The 21,383-nt window shown below is 42.0% G+C and overlaps 1 protein-coding gene across 1 annotated transcript in view; it reads left to right on the top strand.

Moving 5' to 3' along the window:
• LOC116356838 (chemokine-like protein TAFA-5) overlaps nucleotides 1–20,284 on the top strand; it is a 67,229-nt gene extending 46,945 nt beyond the window's left edge. The window contains exons 4-5 of the mRNA XM_031803401.1: nucleotides 16,203–16,249; nucleotides 19,033–20,284. Coding sequence (XP_031659261.1) covers nucleotides 16,203–16,226 — 24 coding nt within the window. The 3' untranslated portion in view covers nucleotides 16,227–16,249; nucleotides 19,033–20,284. The remainder of the gene's footprint in view (nucleotides 1–16,202; nucleotides 16,250–19,032) is intronic.
• Nucleotides 20,285–21,383: the final 1,099 nt, after the last annotated feature.

Raw genomic sequence — 21,383 nt, 5'->3', positions numbered from 1 at the left:
TTCTGGATTTTGTTTCTCATTTTGTCTGTCATAGTTGAAGTGTACCTATGATGAAAATTACAGGCCTCTCTCATCTTCCTCCAAGATGGCATAGCAGTTCAGACGTATTTTGTCCTCGTCTTGTCGTGTCCCGTATATATATATATATATATATTTACAACTTTTTTCACATACATTTTTTTATTTTTTTTCCATCAACTCATCTTCAAAACACTCTCCTGCAACCCGCCTCACCAATTTATATTTATAAAATAATTATTTACCTCAAATCTGTGGTCCTCCGGGAAGCTAGCCAGAAACTCCAAGAGGCTAGCCAGAAACTAGCCAGAAGCTAGCCAGGAGCTAGCCAGAATCTGGCCCAGAAGCTAATCCAGAAGCTAATCAGAAGCTAGTTCAGAAGCTAGTTAGCTTCTTTACTGGCAAATCGTTAGTATTCAGCTAACCACGGTTTGTGGTCATCAGCTATCCTTTAGCTCGAAAATCTATCGCCTGTTTTGTACGGCGCAGCGCAGCGCGGCTTGGAGCGGAACCAGTTTCTCTCTCCATGTCCCTGGATTTCGGCCGCTGGCTCTGGACGTTCATGCCTAGATCTCACATCTGGCTAGCTGCTATCCGTGTGACTATCGGCTTTCGTCGATTCCGGAGCAAACATCAATTATTCCGGAGCTAGCCAGCTCCGTCAATCACTCCTGAGTTCCATCAATCACTCCTGGGCTGCAGTCACCTATCCGGACCCGTTTTACTGCCTACGCGGAGCCCCACCGGGCCTTCACAACTGGACTGCCGATGTTATCTACCCGAAGGAGTTATTCGGCTGGCTCCTCCGTCGCGACGTTACCTGAACGCCCATCTGCGGCCTGCTAACCGTTAGCTGTCTTATCGGCTGCTATCTGAATAGACAATCAAAGAATTTATTTATTTATTTTTATTATTATTATTATTGTTTTCTTCTTGGGCCTCTATAACAATATCTATTGTTTTTATTTTTGTTGTTGTTGTGTAATTTGGATTAATCCCCTCTACCACACGGAACCCCACTAATCTACTGACGGAACGCAAGAGGTGGCTAATAACAGACCTCCATCCTATGCTAGCTTGCTACCGATGGCCTGGCTAGCTGTCTAAATCGCAGTGACCCCCAACCAACCTCTCCACTCACCGGACCCTTTTGATCACTCGACTAAGCATGCCTCTCCTTAATATCAATATGCCTTGTCCATTGCTGTTCTGGTTAGTATTTATTGGCTTATTTCACTGTAGAGCCTCTCGTCCTGCTCACTATACCTTATCCAACCTATTAGTTCCACCACCCACACATGCAATGACATCTCCTGGTTTCAATGATGTTTCTAGAGACAATATCTCTCTCTTCATCACTCAATACCTAGGTTTACCTCCACTGTATTCACATCCTACCATACCTTTGTCTGTACATTATACCTTGATGCTATTTTATCGCCCCCAGAAACCTCCTTTTACTCTCTGTTCCAGACATTCTAGATGACCAATTCTTATTGCTTTTAGCCGCACCCTTATTCTACTCCTCCTATGTTCCTCTGGCGATGTAGAGGTGAATCCAGGCCCTGCAGTGCCTAGCTCCACTCCTATTCCCCAGGCGCTCTCTTTTGACGACTTCTGTAACCGTAATAGCCTTGGTTTCATGCATGTTAACATTAGAAGCCTCCTCCCTAAGTTTGTTCTATTCACTGCTTTAGCACACTCTGCCAACCCGGATGTTCTAGCTGTGTCTGAATCCTGGCTTAGGAAGACCACCAAAAATTCAGAAATTTTAATTCCAAACTACAACATTTTCAGACAAGATAGAACTGCCAAAGGGGGCGGTGTTGCAATCTACTGCAACGATAGCCTGCAGAGTTCTGTCCTACTATCCAGGTCTGTACCCAAACAATTTGAACTTCTACTTTTAAAAATCCACCTCTCTAAAAACAAGTCTCTCACCGTTGCCACCTGCTATAGACCACCCTCTGCCCCCAGCTGTGCTCTGGACACCATATGTGAACTGATTGCCCCCCATCTATCTTCAGAGCTCGTGCTGCTAGGCGACCTAAACTGGAACATGCTTAACACCCCAGCCATCCTACAATCTAAACTTGATGCCCTCAATCTCACACAAATTATCAATGAACCTACCAGGTACCTCCCCAAAGCCTTAAACACGGGCACCCTCATAGATATCATCCTAACCAACTTGCCCTCTAAATACACCTCTGCTGTCTTCAACCAAGATCTCAGCGATCACTGCCTCATTGCCTGCATCCGTAATGGGTCAGCGGTCAAACAACCTCCACTCATCACTGTAAAACGCTCCCTGAAACACTTCAGTGAGCAGGCCTTTCTAATCGACCTGGCCGGGGTATCCTGGAAGGATATTGATCTCATCCCGTCAGTAGAGGATGCCTGGATATTTTTTTTAAATGCCGTCCTAACTATCTTAAATAAACATGCCCCATTCAAGAAATTTAGAACCAGGAACAGATATAGCCCTTGGTTCTCCCCAGACCTGACTGCCCTTAACCAACACAAAAACATCCTATGGCGTTCTGCATTAGCATCGAACAGCCCCCGTGATATGCAGCTGTTCAGGGAAGCTAGAAACCATTATACACAGGCAGTTAGAAAAGCCAAGGCTAGCTTTTTCAAGCAGAAATTTGCTTCCTGCAACACAAACTCAAAAAAGTTCTGGAACATTTTTCTATGGCTGGCCATGCTTTCCACCTGGCTACTCCTACCCCGGTCAACAGCACTGCACCCCCAACAGCAACTCGCCCAAGCCTTCCCCATTTCTCCTTCTCCCAAATCCGTTCAGCAGATGTTCTGAAAGAGCTGCAAAATCTCGACCCCTACAAATCAGCCGGGCTAGACAATCTGGACCCTTTCTTTCTAAAATTATCTGCCGAAATTGTTGCCACCCCTATTACTAGCCTGTTCAACCTCTCTTTCGTGTCGTCTGAGATTCCCAAAGATTGGAAAGCAGCTGCGGTCATCCCCCTCTTCAAAGGGGGGGACACTCTTGACCCAAACTGCTACAGACCTATATCTATCCTACCATGCCTTTCTAAGGTCTTCGAAAGCCAAGTCAACAAACAGATTACTGACCATTTCGAATCTCACCATACCTTCTCGGCTATGCAATCTGGTTTCAGAGCTGGTCATGGGTGTACCTCAGCCACGCTCAAGGTCCTAAACGATATCTTAACCGCCATCGATAAGAAACATTACTGTGCAGCCGTATTCATTGATCTGGCCAAGGCTTTCGACTCTGTCAATCACCACATCCTCATCGGCAGACTCGACAGCCTTGGTTTCTCAAATGATTGCCTCGCCTGGTTCACCAACTACTTCTCTGATAGAGTCCAGTGTGTCAAATCAGAGGGTCTGCTGTCCGGACCTCTGGCAGTCTCTATGGGGGTGCCACAGGGTTCAATTCTTGGACCGACTCTCTTCTCTGTATACATCAATGAGGTTGCTCTTGCTGCTGGTGAGTCTCCGATCCACCTCTACGCAGACGACACCATTCTGTATACTTCTGGCCCTTCTTTGGACACTGTGTTAACAACCCTCCAGGCAAGCTTCAATGCCATACAACTCTCCAATTGCTCTTAAATACAAGTAAAACTAAATGCATGCTCTTCAACCGATCGCTACCTGCACCTACCCGCCTGTCCAACATCACTACTCTGGACGGCTCTGACTTAGAATACGTGGACAACTACAAATACTTAGGTGTCTGGTTAGACTGTAAACTCTCCTTCCAGACCCATATCAAACATCTCCAATCCAAAGTTAAATCTAGAATTGGCTTCCTATTTCGCAACAAAGCATCCTTCACTCATGCTGCCAAACATACCCTTGTAAAACTGACCATCCTACCAATCCTCGACTTTGGCGATGTCATTTACAAAATAGCCTCCAATACCCTACTCAACAAATTGGATGCAGTCTATCACAGTGCAATCCGTTTTATCACCAAAGCCCCATATACTACCCACCATTGCGACCTGTACGCTCTCGTTGGCTGGCCCTCGCTTCATACTCGTCGCCAAACCCACTGGCTCCATGTCATCTACAAGACCCTGCTAGGTAAAGTCCCCCCTTATCTCAGCTCGCTGGTCACCATAGCATCTCCCACCTGTAGCACACGCTCCAGCAGGTATATCTCTCTAGTCACCCCCAAAACCAATTCTTTCTTTGGCCGCCTCTCCTTCCAGTTCTCTGCTGCCAATGACTGGAACGAACTACAAAAATCTCTGAAACTGGAAACACTTATCTCCCTCACTAGCTTTAAGCACCAACTGTCAGAGCAGCTCACAGATTACTGCACCTGTACATAGCCCACCTATAATTTAGCCCAAACAACTACCTCTTTCCCTACTGTATTTTATTTATTTATTTATTTTGCTCCTTTGCACCCCATTATTTTTATTTCTACTTTGCACATTCTTCCATTGCAAAACTACCATTCCACTGTTTTACTTGCTATATTGTATTTACTTTGCCACCATGGCCTTTTTTGCCTTTACCTCCCTTCTCACCTCATTTGCTCACATCGTATATAGACTTGTTTATACTGTATTATTGACTGTATGTTTGTTTTACTCCATGTGTAACTCTGTGTCGTTATATGTGTCGAACTGCTTTGCTTTATCTTGGCCAGGTCGCAATCGTAAATGAGAACTTGTTCTCAACTTGCCTACCTGGTTAAATAAAGGTGAAATAAAATAAATAAATACATATTTTTAAGTGGGAGAACTTGCACAATTGGTGGCTGACTAAATACTTTTTTGCCCCACTGTATATATATATAAAATCAAGTTCATGGCACTGTCATATAGCCCCGGCACCTACATAAAGTTGAGTGACTCATTCATCGCTTTGGATCAAAATAAATTAGAACCAACATTCTTTCTGATAGTCTTTAATAAAGAAATGTTTTGGTTATCCTGACCTGGACACCATGTACAGTATTATTAAACCCATTATGACTATTAGCAGGACAATATACCTTTACCAACGACTCTCTGTATTTTAATACTTAGTGCATTGCAATTGAACAGCATAAAAAACATTGTGGATGGGGCCTCCCGAGTGACGCAGTGGTCTAAGACACTGCATCGCAGCACAAGCTGCATTACTACAGATGCTGGTTCGATACCTGTGCTGGCCGCCACCAGGAGACCCATGAGGTGGCTTTTGGTTTCTCCAGAAATAAATCATTCTAAATAACAAACTGGTTTTATTTACAAATTAGTGAGAATGTCTCACTGCATGTTCAAGATTGGCCTTTTTCTTGCTCACTCTAGGTTAAATGAAAACAAAATCATCTCCAAAATATTGTTACTTTTAAAACAAAGCGATCATTATTATTATTAATTAATTTCTAATTATATAAAAGCCCCTTCAACATTTTCAGATATTCTCACAGATCCTAACGAAAAATTCCCCTTAGATATTAATTTAGAAACCTCCAATCCTCTAAAAGTAATTATTGGTGGAGAGTCCCGTCATTGATCAGCATTAAAAACCTTGTGGATGGGGCGGAGAGTCCCATCATTGAAAAAAATATCTTTAGATAAAGCGTATGAAATATGAAGTCAATATTTTTTGTACATTTCCCACATGGAGTAGGATTACGTGAAGCGATGTTAACTAACTTCATAGCAACACCGAAGGAGGTCTTGGTAATTAATTTTGATGGATTTAAACTCCTAATACAACATATTTAGAATTGAAGTCAGAAGCAATATCCTACAACTATTTTAGCACCGTTTCACGCTGCTCTGAGACAAACTCTGCTCCGAGACAAACTCAGGACTGGTCTTGATAAATCAATGAGATTTTTATTTTCACTGAATCTCTGTTTTGGTATTGGTTACACTACAATTAGAGTGTGGAAAATGTATGCCATTAGATATTAATTTAGAATCTTCCAATCCTCTTATGCTGTAGCCTACTCCCGACCGTCACGTTGTACAGCGCCATATTTTCCGTTCCATCCTTACGGAAACCTTTCTTGGTGTCACGCCCTGACCTGAGTATTCTTTGTTTTCTTTATTGTTTTGGTTAGGTCAGGGTGTGACATGGGTGATGTACTGTATGTGTTTTTGACTGTCTAGGGGTTTTGTAGGTTTATGGGGTTGTTTATATATGTCTATTGTTGCCTAGATTGGTTCTAAATTAGAGGCAGGTGTTTATCGTTGTCTCTGATTGGGAACCATATTTAGGCAGCCATCTTCTTTGGGTATTTCGTGGGTTATTGTCGTAGTTAACTGTGTCTACACGTTTGTAGTATAGCTTCACGTTCGTTTTGTTGTTTTTGTAGTTTGTTTAGTGTCCGTCTTCATAAAAAAATAACATGTATTCAATTCACGCTGCACCTTGATCTTCTCACTATGACGAACGTGACAGAATAACCCACCTTAAAAGGACCAAGCAGCGTGATTGGAAGGAACAGCGCTTAATGGAGAGATGGACCCAGGAGAAGGATGAATGGGTAACAACCTGGGAGGAGATTGAGAGTTGGTCGATCGATCCAGGGAGAGTGCCAGAGCCTGCATGGGATTCTTTGGAACAGCGCGAGGAGGGATACAGGAGAATGGAGGAACGACGAAGATATAAGGGTACAGGGCTAGCACAGAAGCCCGAGAGGCAGCCCCCAACATTTTTGGGGAGGGGCACACGAGGAGATTGGCTTAGTCAGGTAGGAGACCTGAGCCAACTCCTCGTGCTTACCGTGGGGAGCGTGTAACTGGTCAGGCACCGTGTTATGCAGAGATGCGCACGGTGTCTCCAGTGCGCATTTCTAGCCCGGTGCACTCTGTTCCAGCTCCTCGCATTGGCCGGGCTAGAATGAGCATCCAGCCAGGACGGGTTGTGTCAGCTTTACACTCCAGACCTCCAGTACGCCTCCACAGCCCAGTACGTCCTGTGCCGGCACCAGGCCACCAGTGCGCCTCGGCAGTCCAATACGCCCTGTTCCTCCTCCCCGCACTCTCCCTGAGGTGCGTGTCCTCCACCAGTACCGGCATCACGCACCAGGCCTACAGTGCGCCTCGCCAGTCCATAGCGTCCGGCAATAGTACCCAGTCCAGAGCATCCGGCAACAGTACCCAGTCCAGAGCGTCCGGCAACAGTACCCAGTCCAGAGCGTCCGGCAACAGTCTACAGACCGGATCCTCCTACGACGGGCCGCAGACCGGAACCTCCTATGACGGGCCGCAGACCAGAACCTCCTACGACGGGTCGCAGTCCGGAACCTACCACGACGGGTCACAGTCCGGATCCTCCAGAGTCTCCCTCCAGTCCGGATCTGCCAGAGTCTCCCTCCAGTCCAGATCTTCCAGAGTCTCCCTCCTGTCCGGAGCCGCCAGAGCCGTCAGCAAGCCAGGAGCCGCCAGAGCCGTCAGCCAGCCAGGAGCCGCCAGAGCCGTTAGCCAGCCAGGAGCCGCCAGAGCCGGCAGCCAGCCAGGAGCCGCCAGAGCCGTCAGCCAGCCAGGAGCTGCCAGAGCCGTCAGCCAACCAGGAGTTGCCGATGCCGCCTGTCACGCCGGCGATGCTGGAATCTCCCTCCTGTCCGGAGATGTATGTGTTTTTTGTACTGTCTAGGGGTTTTGTAGGTTTATGGAGTTGTTTACCATCTAGGTGTTTATATAAGTCTATGGTCTCCTAGATTGGTTCTCAATTAGAGGCATGTGTTTATCGTTGTCTCTGATTGGGAACCATATTTAGGCAGCCATCCTCTTTGGGTATTTCGTGGGTTATTGTCTATGTCTAGTTGCCTGTGTCTGCACGTTTGTAGCATAGCTTCACGTTCATTTGGTTGTTTTTGTAGTTTGTTTAGTGTCCGTCTTCATTAAAATATAACATGTATTCAATTCAAGCTGCGCCTTGGTCTTCTCACTATGACGAACGTGACACTTGGAATATAAACACCAATATTAATCAAATTAATTAAACTACAGACATTTCAGTGCTCTGTCATGGCCAGCGAAGAGCCCGTATCTCAATCCCATTGAACACATCTGGGACCTGTTGGATCGGAGAGTGAGGGCTAAGGCCATTCCCCCCCATAATTGTCTGTGAACTTGCAGGTGCCTTGGTGGAAGAGTGGGGTATCTCACAGCAAGAACTGGCAAACTGGTGCAGTCCATGAGGAGGAGATGCACTGCAGTGCTTAATGCAGCTGGTGGCCACACCAGATACTGACTGTTACTTTTGACCTTCCCCCTTACCTTGACCCTCTTAGTCACATGTCTGTGGAACTTGTTCAGTTTATGTCTCAGTTGTTGAATATTTACACATGTTAAGTTTGCTGAAAATAAACGCAGTTGACAGTGAGAGGACTTTTCTTTTTTTCTGAGCTTATGTTCTTACAAAAAGGTTTTAAATTCTCTAGTAATTTCAATATGGAGGACTATCAAATGCTCCTCAAAGCTGCCCTCTGGTGGTCAAACTAGCACTAACTTGCATTAATGTAAAATATTTGCTGACAATTAAATAACGTGGCCTACAGTGCGCCTCGCCAGTCCATAGCATCCGGCAACAGTACCCAGTCCAGAGCGTCCGGCTACAGTACCCAGCCCAGAGCGTCCGGCTACAGTACCAGGTGTGCTGCAGTATGACGCAACTTTTAATGGAGGAACCACTGTACAAGCGTAAATATGTTGGGGCAGCAGGGTATCCTAGTGGTTAGAGCGTTGCACTAGTAACCGGAAGGTTGCAAGTTCAAACCCCCGAGCTGACAAGGTATCTGTCGTTCTGCCCCTAAACAGGCAGTTAACCGACTGTTCCTAGGCAGTCATTGAAAATAAGAATCTTTCCTTAACTGACTTGCCTAGTTCAATAAAGGTAAAATAAAATAAAAAAGTTGCATATCTGAATGAGTGGTTGTTAGGGTGCTAAATATCCATATTTACGATAGTTTAATTCCTTTGTCTCTCTCCTCTCCCGCTCTTTCTTTCCCCACCCCTTTCATTGTGTAACAAGCTGTCATATCGGGTTAGTCTGCTAGGGACTTTTCATTGCATTATGTTAATAGTCGATGTATAATCTATCCTGTGTGAGTGTTTATGTAATTCTGTGATTATTTTGTTAGTTAGTAAATCAAGCCGTTTGTGTATCGCTGAGTCATCATGTAGACTAGGGTTTGTGCAGATTTGCATTATGTTAATAGTCAATGTATAATCTATCCTGTGTGAGTGTTTATGTAATTCTGTGATTATTTAGTTAGTTAGTAAATCAAGCCGTTTGTGTATCGCTGAGTCATCATGTAGACTAGGGTTTGTGCAGATTTGACGGATTATGCGACATTCAGAATGAGACTGATATGAGATAATTAATGAATGACTAATATAATAACGATATATTCTAATATTCTTGAGTTAATTCGGGAAACGGTAACTCATTAAACAAACTTTTTTCCGTGGTGCCCCAATATTGCTAATAAGTTCATTGTTACATGATTAATTTAATCGTAAGATTTAAACAGTTAATTGATTTGATAAAATAATCGTCATTGCATTAATGGTAGTCACGTCAAGACCAAGTGTTTATGAAATACATGATAAAATACAACAGAGCAAATTACTATCACCAATTGGCTAAGATTTACATAGGTACATGTGTCTTCAGTTCAGAATAATCTCTAAGATAAAAAGTCTGTGTGCACACACACAGAGAGCTTTCTAACATGTTGTCAAGTTAGTTGAATGGAGGAGACCAAGGTGCAGCGTGATCTGAATACATTCTTCTTATTTAATGAAACGAAGAACACTTAAACAAACTTTACAAAACATCAAAACGACCGTGACGCTATATATAAACAAGTGCAGACACAGGCAACTAACCATAGACAATAACCCACGAATTACCCCAAAAATATGGCTGCCTAAATATGGTTCTCAATCAGAGACAACGATAAACAGCTGCCTCCGATTGAGAACCAATCTAGGCAACCATAGACATACAAAACACCTAGATTAGTGAACAACCCCATAAACATACAAAAACCCTAGACAGTACAAAAACACATATATCACCCTTGTCACATCTTGACCTAACCAAAATAATAAAGAAAACAAAGAATACTAAGGTCAGGGTGTGACACAAGTCCTCAAAGTATGATTTAATGTACTGCCCTTTTAACCAAATTAATGTGGGAACTTACCCCCAACATCACCCCAACCTGAATCAACATTTATTTGCACTTTGCTAGTGAAAACAAAAGGCAAGAACAACATTCTCGTATCTAAACATCACAATTCGTATCTAATTGATAGGAAATCACATCTGTGTCGCTCCTTCTTTAAACTATCCGCCGTCCGTCGGACGTAATAACAGTGTCCATGCAACAATAAATCCACAGCACTTACAGCACAATACAGCTTTGTTTACTTGCTCTTTTTTATAGTTTCTAAACAGAACATGTGAGGTCCTTGGGCTATAAGGAGTAATGTTAGGCTCCTTTAGTTCATTATTGGGCTACATCTAACCATGTTGTCCTGGTGTAGTGTGTCATGATTATTATAATAATTTATTAATACGTCCTTGTGTTATGTCTTGCGGGTTTCATAATCAAGTCTTTGTAACAATTAAATAATGATGAGACAGGATTCAGTTCAACGATTTATCTAGGACAGGCTCGGTTTACACATACAGTGCATTCGGAAAGTGTTCAGACCCCTTCACTTCTTCAAAATGTTGCTATGTTACAGCCTTATTCTAAAAAAAAATGTTTTAATCCTGATTAATCTACACGCAATACATCATAATGACATTGCAAAAACAAGTTTTTGTATAAAAAAACATACCTTTATTTACATCAGTATTCAGACCCTTTGCTATGAGACTTGTAATTGAGCTCAGGTGCATCCTGTTTCCATTGATCATCCTTGAGATGTTTCTACGACTTGATTGGAGTCCACCTGTGGTATATTCAATTGATTGGACATGATTTGGAAAGGCACACACCTGTGTATATAAGGTCCCACAGTTGACAGTGCATGTTAGAGTAAAAAACAAGCCACGAGGTTGAAGGAATTGTCCGTAGAGCTCCGAGACAGGATTGTCGATGCACAGATCTGGGGAAGGTCCAGAAGAACAGTTGCCTCCAACATTCTTAAATGGACAAAGTTTGGAAACACCAAGACTCTTCCGAGAGCTGGCCGCCCGGTCAACCTGAACAATCGGGGAGTAGGATCTTGGTCAGGGAGGTGACCAAGAACCCGATGGTCACTCTGACAGAGTTCCTCCCGAGAGATGGAAGAAACTTCCAGAAGAACAACCATCTCTGCAGCACTCCACCAATCTGGCCTTTATGGTAAAGTGGACACCAGCTGGAGTTAGAGTTGTCCAAACCTTTGTCTGAATTCGAAGTTTCAGACCCTTGGAGATTTAATCCATCTGGAAAAGCATACTATTTTTTGTCATTGGTTCATAGACTACTTCCTTGTTGATGACAGACTTTTCCATTCCATATCTTCATGTTTATTTAATCCAATTGTTGTATCTGACCACACCCCTGATACTATGGAAGTAGTCTTTCAAACTGTTGACAATCTGTGACCGCCTTGGTGGATAAATACTCAACTGCTCTGTAATGAACATGTTTTGCGTCAAGTTGACTTTTTCATGGGTACAAACCCCAAACATCTCTGTGTCTACTCTCTGGGAAACTTTGAAAACTTATATCAGAGGTGAAATTATTTCCTACGCCCCACATTCGAACAAACTGAAAAGGGATAGGCTATCTAAGTTAACACACTGCATTGCCCAATTAGATTCCATTTATTCCATTTCACCATCTCCGGATATTTATAAGGAGCATTTAACTTGGCAAGCAGAATTTGACACATTATTAACAGACCAGGTTACTGAACTGCTTGTCAAGTCTAGGAGCACTTACTATGAACAAGGAGATAAAGCCAGTAAATTATTAGCTCACAAGTTAAGTCAACTATCATCATCATTTCAGATTCCTAAAATCCGTACATCGTCTGGGTGATCAATGATGACTTCAAGAGATTTTATCTTTATATACTTCTGGAAACAAAGCAGTTACATTCCATTTTCTTCCACTTTCTGTGCCTTCTGTCAGCCAGGATTTGGTAAAGAAAATTAGAGCAGCCGATCACTGTTGAAGAATTGTCTAATGCTGTCAAATCCCTTCAATCCGGGAGAAGCTCAGGGCCTGACGGCTACTCGTCAGAGTTTTATAAGACGTTTCTCTCCAAAATAGCCGCTATTCTAATTGAAATGTACAATGAAGCATTTGTAAATGGTGCTCTCCCACAGACTCTCGGTCAGGCAACCATTTGTCTTATTCTTAAAAAAAACAACAAGACCCTCTTGACTGTGTATCATACCGTCTAATTAGCCTGCTAAATGTTGACTATACAATTCTACCCAAACTCCTGGCAATGCGTCTGGAAACAGTCTTCCCATGAATCATCTCTCTGAATCAAACAGGATTTATTAAAAATAGACACTCATTATTTAATAATATATATCATCCTTCTGTCGCCAATACATCTGAAGCCATTATATCCCTGGATGCGGAGAAAGCGTTTGATCGGGTGGAATGGACATTTTTTACACTCCAAATAAATTAGCTTTGGCTCCAAATTCATGACTTGGCTAAGACTTCTGTACTCATCCCCTCAAGCCTCTGTCAGGACTAATAACACTCAATCAGATTGCTTCCTTTGCAACGATCGACACGCCAGGGTTGGCCTTTAAGTCCCTTACTGTTTACCCTCACCATAGAAACTCTTGCCATAGGACTTCGCTCCAACCCCCTCATCAAATGTATAGTCCGATACGGACACGAACGCAAACTGTCTTTACATGCAGATGATTTATTATTATATATATCCAACCTTTCTATTTCTGTTCCTGCTGCCCTTGCCACTTTCACATCCTTCGGTCACTTATCAGGGTATAAACTGAATCTCAGTAAAAGCGAATTGATGCAGCTTAATATGGCCACAAAAAATTCCCCTTTACAATAACTTGCCATTTAAAATTGACGGATGTAACCCGTCAGAATGCTCTCGATGGTGCATCTCTCTTTTGTTACATCTCGTGGGTTTCGTAATCAAATCTTTACAACAATTCAATAATGATGACCCTCATGATGCGCTGCGGCACAACCCCAATACACAACAATAGCAATTCTAGCAATAGGCCTAGAAGGTGCTATAGTATGTTTCACGGCTGATCTCATCCAACAAATAATGTACAGAGAAATGGGACCAGCCAGGCTGTTAGATGGCGACTGTTGTTCATCTTCCTTAGCCATTAGATTGAATGACAATGTGTGTTGCCTGGATAAGTACACAAAATCCCGCCCTGGTCTGATTGCATGCACTCTGGCATGTTGTGTATTTGGGGCTCTGCCGAGGCCGAATAGTAGAAATTCTAGGTGTTGTTAGTGGTTCTGAGCTTGATGAGTCTTTAGATGGTTAACCCCACCGAGCACAGGCCACCCCAGGATGCTAGCACATTACTGTGCAGTCCTCTTGTGATACAATTTGTATTTTTTTGTCATTGTGCTCGTAGTGTCTACAATGGCTGGGAACTCTGACGGTGAGAATTGGTGTCTTTGTCTGAACTACCGCAAGTGTTAATATAGTGTTGCATCAACTCCGGTTCAGTGTACAGTATGCAACCAAGCTGCTGGGGTTACTTGAGTAAATAGTTTGTAACAGTGGATTTTATATATGTAGCAATGTTTGTAGAGCTCTTGTTTTAGTGGCACAACTGGGGACTTTTCATTGTACATTGTCAAGTGGGTGGTCATGATGTGTGTTAGTGGTCAGAGGACCACTTGTTCAAGCCCAGTAAAGGGACCGGGACAGTGGAGGAAGCGAGGCTGTTAGCAGCACAGTGAAGCCAGTTACATAGAGACACATTCTTTTTTAGGGTTCGATCAGCACTCCTACTTTAAGAAGCTTGACACATACAGTCCCTGGAGCTCGGGGTCAGGGTTTATGCCTTTCAGTTAAACAAAGAATAGCTAGTTAGTGAAACACTCGATACCTTTGTTGTATCCCTCTTTTTCCATCCCTCTCCCATTCTTTTTTTTCTATCTTTCTCTTTGTAGCCTAAGGAGAGGACATAGTCTGCGATGTCCTTAGGTTTCTTGTCCTGTGAACACTAGGCATTGCTCAGCTGTTTGTTTGACTGGCAGTGGTACAGGCCACTATGTCTCTCCCACACCTCCTCCTCTCCTGGACCCAACTCACCTTGTTAGTGTCAGCATTTAACAGTGCCACTGCCTCCTCAGCACATTGGCCTGAGTTAGTATCCCCACAATCGATATCAAAGAGAAGTAGCGAGAGAAGGGCACTTAAATGTTGGAGCAGTACTAGCTCAGTTGGGACTCGCCTTTGGGGGGGAGAAATCCCTTTTTCTTTGAGAGCGAACGTAGGAAAAGTGCCAAAGTTGGGTATATCCCCAAAGCCAACACTTCCTTTGGCCGCCTTTCCTTCCAGTTCTCTGATGCCAATGACTGGAACGAATTACAAGAATAACTGTACATCTGTACATCTTATCACTCCAGTGTTAATGCTAAATTGTAATTATTTCACCCCTCTATGGCCTATTTATTTCCTTACCTCCCTACTCTTCTACATCTGCACACACTGAACATAGATTTTTCTATTGTGTTTTTTGACTGTACGTTTGTTTATGTGTAACTCTGTGTTGTTGTTTGTGTCACACTGCTTTGCTTTATCTTGGCCAGGTTGCAGCTGTAAATGAGAACTGGTCTCAACTGGCCTACCTGGTTTAATAAAGGTGAAATAAAAAAATTATTAAAATATCAATACCTCACCTTCTACTCGGTTCTTGGAGTTTATAATAGATAGCAAGGTCTTGGAACTCTTCTCACACAACACCAGTAGAGAATGTTCTAGACCTGCAGCCTTCAACTGAAGAAAAAAAATGAAATCAAGAAACCTTGGGCGTGCTCGGAAGATTCTATTGTGGTCATTTTAAGATCTTTTCTTATTTTGATATAAAGATGCAGCAGAAATACTTAGCATTTAGATGGGTGTGGTGTAACAGCACCGCTACGAGGAGTGTTTCTCTGATAGCGCTTGGTATTGCACTCCGACAGACAGAACAGACACAGCAGGCAGACAGACAAACAGACAGACCAGGCACCGACAGGACAGACGGACAGACACAACAGACAAACAAAAGGACCAGACACAGAAAGACAGGCGGGCGGGGAGACCCAACATACAGAGACACGACTGAACTACCGACTGACCAACAGATGGGTGGGAAGTGGAATACCAAACTTTTCCCGTTGTTGCTGCAGGAGCCCCCCGTACAGCAGTGAAGAGGCTCCTGGGAATGTCAATGTGTTTTACCACTCCACTGTACCATGGCCTTGATTGGCTACACAGACCATTAGCTTCCTGATTTTGAACAGCTTAGACATTAGCTTCTTGGAAGTAAGTTATTCATTCCCCACAGCTAGAAAGCACTGGCAGTTGTGTCCGTCCCTCTGGGCAAAAGGCAAACAGTTGTTTTTGATGCCTTACCAGTTTAAATGCCCTGACGAGTTTCTTTGAAAATGTGAGGGAAACAACAGAAAGTGTTCTGGGACATGAATGAGAAACACAAAATATTAGTGAATATTCACAGAGAATAGATAATGAAGTGGAAATAAAGTATTCCTTTGCTACAACATGCAGCGAGCATATAGTTAAATTTTCACTGGACACACAGTATATTGTAATTGTTCAATTGTGACCCTGGAAGGTAATGCCTCAGGAACCATGGCTGAGTCGCCCATATGGACCCACCTTACCTGCTAGTATTTCCTGGTATTGTATAGCTCAAAGGACAGAAAAAATGCTACATTTGACAAGTAAGCCTAACTTTACGTTTTGGCCCAGCATCACAATTGGCCTAGCATCGTCCTGGTTAGGAGAGGGTTTGGCCAGGGTAGACGTCATTATAACATCAGAATTAGTTCTTAACTGACTTGCCTGGTTAAATATAATAATACGTTTCCATCATCTAGCCTTAATAAATATAATTGTCTTTCTGTGCTTCAAAAGGGACATCTGTTATATGCTCCTTGACATTTTGCTGGACTAAAGCGTGATCATATACTTTGATAGAAGAGAGCTGTGGTCTGTCCTGAAGTTTGTCTTTTATCTTCTTTCTAGCCTTTGCCTAAGGAACCATCGTAAGGAGTTTAGAACACAGTGGGTAGGTGAGTCTGGCTCAATCCATTCTCTCAGTGTATGTTTCTTTTTTGCACTGACAGCTGTCAATCACATTTTTATATACAGTGGCAAGAAAAAGTATGTGAACCCTTTGGAATTACCTGTACTTCTACATAAATTGGTCATAGAATTTGATCTGATCTTCATCTAAGTCACAACAATAGACAAACACAGTCTGCTTGAACGAATAGCACACAAACAGAAATATGTCTTTATTGAACATACCGTGTAAACATTCACAATGCAGGGTGGGAAAAGTATGTGAACACTTGGATTTACTAACTGGTTGACCCTCCTTTAGCAGCAATAACCTCAACCAAACATGTTCTGTAGTTGCAGATCAGACCTGTACAACGGTTAGGAGGAATTTTGGACCATTCCTCTTTACAAAACTGTTTCAGTTCAACAATATTCTTAGGATGTCTGGTGTGAACTGCTCTCGAGTTAGCCTTACATTAATTAAGATAGCCTTACATTCTCCTGCAAAATGTCTTGATAAATTCATTTTTCTGTCGATGATAGCAAGCTGTCCAGGCCCTGAGGCAGCAAAGCAGCTTCAAACCATGATGCTCCCTCCCTCCACCATTGTTTACAGTTGGGATGAGGTTTTCATGGTGGTGTGCTGTGCCTGTTTTTCTCCACGCATAGTGTTGTGTGTTCCTATTAATCAACTCAACTGTAGTTTCATCTGTCCACAGAATATTTTGCCAGAAGCGCTGTGGAACATCCAGATGCTCTTTTGCGAACTTCAGATGTGCAGCAATGTTTTTTTGGACAGCAGTGGCTTCTTCCGTGGTGTCCTCCCATGAACACCATTCTTGTTTAGTGTTTAACGTATCATAGACCCATCAACAGAGATGTTAGCATGTTACAATAGATTTCTGTAAGTCTTTAGCTGACACTCTAGGATTCTTCTTAACCTCATTGAGCATTCTGCTCTGTGCTCTTGCAGTCATCTTTGCAGGACGGCCACTCCTAGGGAGAGTAGCAACAGTGCTGAACTTTCTCCATTTATAGACCATTTGTCTTTCCATGGACTGATGAACATCAAGGCTTTTAGAGATACTTTTGTAACCCTTTCCAGCTGTATGCAAGTCAACAATTCTTAAACTTATGTCTTCTGAGATCTCTTTTGTTCAAGGCGTGGTTCATGTTAGGCAATGCTTCTTGTGAGTGTTTTTTACAGGGCACCTCTAACCAACTTCTCCAATCTCGTCTCAATGTTTGTACTCCAGGTTTGCTGACTCCTGACTGTGTTTGTCTGTTGTGCCTTGTGATGAAGATCAGATCTAATTTTATGACCAATTTATGTAGAAATCAAAGTAATTCCAAAGTGTTCACATACTTTTCTTAATTCCATTCTTTTACTTTTAGATTAGTGTGTAATGTGAACTGTTAGATACAACTGCACTCTTGGAGCTCGGAACACACATTTTTAGCTATACCCTCAATAACATCTGTGAAATATGTGTACGTATGTGACCAATAACATTTGGTTTGATTTGAGATGAGCAGAAGTGCAGATCTGAGACCATCTTACAATCTACCAATTCTTACATTAATCGTTTTCACAGAAAATACATAATTGGTGGTTGCATTTTCCTCTGCGAAAACGGCTTTGATGAAAAAAGTACATAGGAACAATCTAAAGGCGCTATACTGCCATTTGAAGGCTACTTCAAATGGCTGTGTTGTTTAAGAAGACTAAGGAAATATACTGTTGTGTTGAGAGAGTGCGCTATGAATAACCAAATTAAGTCAAACCCACACAGAAAACCGTAAACTCCTTTTTAGGTTTCACCCGGTAAACATTGGCTACTGCAGTTTATCCAATTGCTTATTTAGTGAATTTCTGAAGCAATAGGAATATTATTTATCCATAGTGCAGGGCTGTGTGAATCCCAGCCTTGAAAAACTATGACTGTAAAATTGGGTGATATTGCAGAATCTCAATGCCTCCAAGTCTCACAGCCAATGTTGTAAGATTGATTTTCCTTCTTCCACAGAGATAACAAAATGTTTTGCATACATACACAAATTACCAGAGATGGGGAGAAAAAGGAAATTGGTTGCGTCATTTTCCGGGTAGCCTCAAATTCATGAATTTCTTTGCAGATTTCCAGACTCATATTTAAATGTATGAAAGCTTCATATGAGCGGTCTAGGGTGTCTAATTTGACGATTGCTCATGGTGAATCATTTATATGTGGAATGTTGTAATGTATGGCAATTTTTGATATGGTTTTATTATTATTGAACTCAATGAAATGTTAATAAAAAGTAGCTTTAGAATAGTACATGAAGTATACTATTAAAATAGTATGTTTTATTTAACCTTTATTTATACAGGTTATTCTCATTGAGATAAAATCTCTTACATAGTCCTTAAACTGATAACATCTCTTAAAAGCCTACATAGTCCTTAAACTGTCATTATACACAACTTGTTGGAATATTAGGAGTGTTTGTATAGTCAAATCAACATGCATTAGTCACATGCGCCGAATGCAGTGAAATGCTTACTTACAAGCCCCTAACCAACAATGCAGTTTTAAAAAATACAGACAAGAATAAGAGGTTAAAGTAACAAGTCAGCTGACCTGGGAAGTTGATTTCATTTTTCCCTATTATAAAGTTCATAGTTCGCTCAAGATGAAGTCATCCTGTATAAATGACAATGAACAACCACAAGTGATGAAATGCATTGTTTTCTCGATTCTACTGTTTATCCCCCTTTCTCCCTCTCTCTAACCCCCTACCCCCATCTCAGGTTTTTTTGTGCCAATCATGGCAGAAGGGGAACAGAGGGCAATCACCAGGCAAACACATTTTGTGTCGATTCACCATTTTTTTTTCTCAAACCACTACACACCCCCACTCCAAAAATCAGAGGAGCCCTACTATGTGACAGTGCACTGATGTCCGTACTAGTCAATGAAAGCAACACACCACAGCATCATCACCGGGACCCACATGCCACGTCACAGACTGAAATACAAAACCTACTGTATATAGCCTGGGTTGTTTCAGCACGGCAAGCAGGATATCATTGGGAGTCTATGCATGTGTGAGGAACCAATCATTTTTCTACCTATCCCTATGGAAAAAAATCTGAAGGTGTGTGTGTGTGTGTGTGTGTGCCCCTCGTGATATACAATGGGAACAAGTTGACATAATCTTGTTCTTAAGTGTGACACATCCAGTATTGTACTTCTGTCAAGAACTTTGTCACTTTACCTGAAGCTCACTTTCTTGTAAACTTGTATAAATCATGTTTTAAGGGATAATCATGGATTTAAAGCATCATTATAACAGAATCATATCTTTTCAATAGATAAATAGAAATAGAAAGATCTATGTCACATAAGTTAAAAACAGTAAGTATGTCCGTCAATGTGTAGTATCAATTCATTATTTCAAAGTTATGGTTTGAATTGCCTATGTTTTAATATGAAGCACATTGCAAGTGGCATACCTCCATACGACATCAAAGTGCTGTTGTTTATATTGGATATAATGTGTACATTCACTGTGTATCCTGTTCCGTGAACATTATCAACTTGAATTTATGTTACAAGAATATAAGAGAGCATCACAGAAAGAGTGAGATCATAAGGATATTGTAAACATATCACCCGAAATGTAGTTATTTTCCTTCGGAACACATGAGGATAAAATGACAGCCTCTCATCCCTGGGGCTAATGTGTGTGTGTGTGTGTGTGTGTGTGTGTGTGTGTGTGTGTGTGTGTGTGTGTGTGTGTGTGTGTGTGTGTGTGTGTGTGTATTTGTGAATGTAGTCATGTGTGCTTGATGCTTGATTCACAGTGACAACATTTACATGTGCACAGTATTCCAGATAGTAGCTCATATCCCAGTTTAGGTCTTATTCAGGATAAGATGTTTACATGCACCTTTGATATCCCGCTCAGGAGTATCCCTTTATCCATGAATAAACTAAATATTCAGAATTTTCCCGTGGACGGCGGAATGATTTTTTTGACAGGGGCTGCGGGATTTTTTGTTGTTGCCTCACTCAGATAAAAATAAATAATAATCTGACATTAAGTAGGCTATTTGTTTGTTTCTCCAAAATGTGATACATGCTTCTCTTTTGTCATTACTTGATACTCAATAATAATGTCATAAATCCATAGAATGATCATCAACAATCTAGTTGACATCTGTAAAGTATTATCTTTCATTTCTGCTTCTCACACGGAGCGAAGACGTTTGGGGCCCGGGGAGATTTTGCTAAATTTCCAAATTACATCAGTTGTTGGCCGGTTTTAAAGGACCCCACACACGTCCGAAAAATGACGAAGGCTACTTGTACATATTCACAAATTGGGTGTGGGAATTTCCATGTGGAGTTGATAAACATCAACATATAGCTAGCATGTGAACCTGCTAACCTTACCTATCTAACTAGCTAGCAAATGTTATATGTTGTTGCTGTTGATTCTGTTTTTAACTACAACATATTCAAAAGATTAGCCAGCTGGCTCTGTGGCTGGTTATGGATTTGTCATAATGATTTAAGGAAAACATCCCCACAGACGGAAACCACTTTGGCTTTGCCATCTATTTGTTATCTATTGTTATCGCCAACGTTTTGTCATCTTACAAAACTTGTGGAGGCGAGTCCGACATATAAATAGTTAGAAAGAATAAGATGAAGCTCCAGTAATAGGGGTAACTATTGAAAGAAAGCTGATACGCGTTTTTCTACATTGTAATGGACACGAGGGAACCTTTGGTAGGTAACGTTAACTGGTAGGCCTCGGCTGCAGTAGAGCCAAGCCAGGTCAGCCCTTGCTCATGGTTCTCACAGGGGAAGTGAAATTATAGGCTACATTGACTTTAGTCTTAATCACTTGTGGTTTCTAGCTAACGTTGCACCAATCAAAGCATTGAAGAAGAAGGCGTTTGCACCTCCTATTCTCATTTTCTCCATGGCTCAAGTGGACACAAGGCGGTTGGGCTCATTTTAGTAGTGAAGAAGAATAACTTTGCAGCTGTTTCTGATTCATTAACAATACCATGCTGGTGGGTGGTAACATTCAAATAATACCCAGCCCTGAAACGAAACGTGGGCTGAAAATAATTGGTATGTCATATCA

Source organism: Oncorhynchus kisutch, linkage group LG24, assembly GCF_002021735.2.
Source record: "Oncorhynchus kisutch isolate 150728-3 linkage group LG24, Okis_V2, whole genome shotgun sequence".
NCBI lineage: Eukaryota > Metazoa > Chordata > Actinopteri > Salmoniformes > Salmonidae > Oncorhynchus > Oncorhynchus kisutch.
This window is presented reverse-complemented; position numbering and strand designations above follow the sequence as displayed.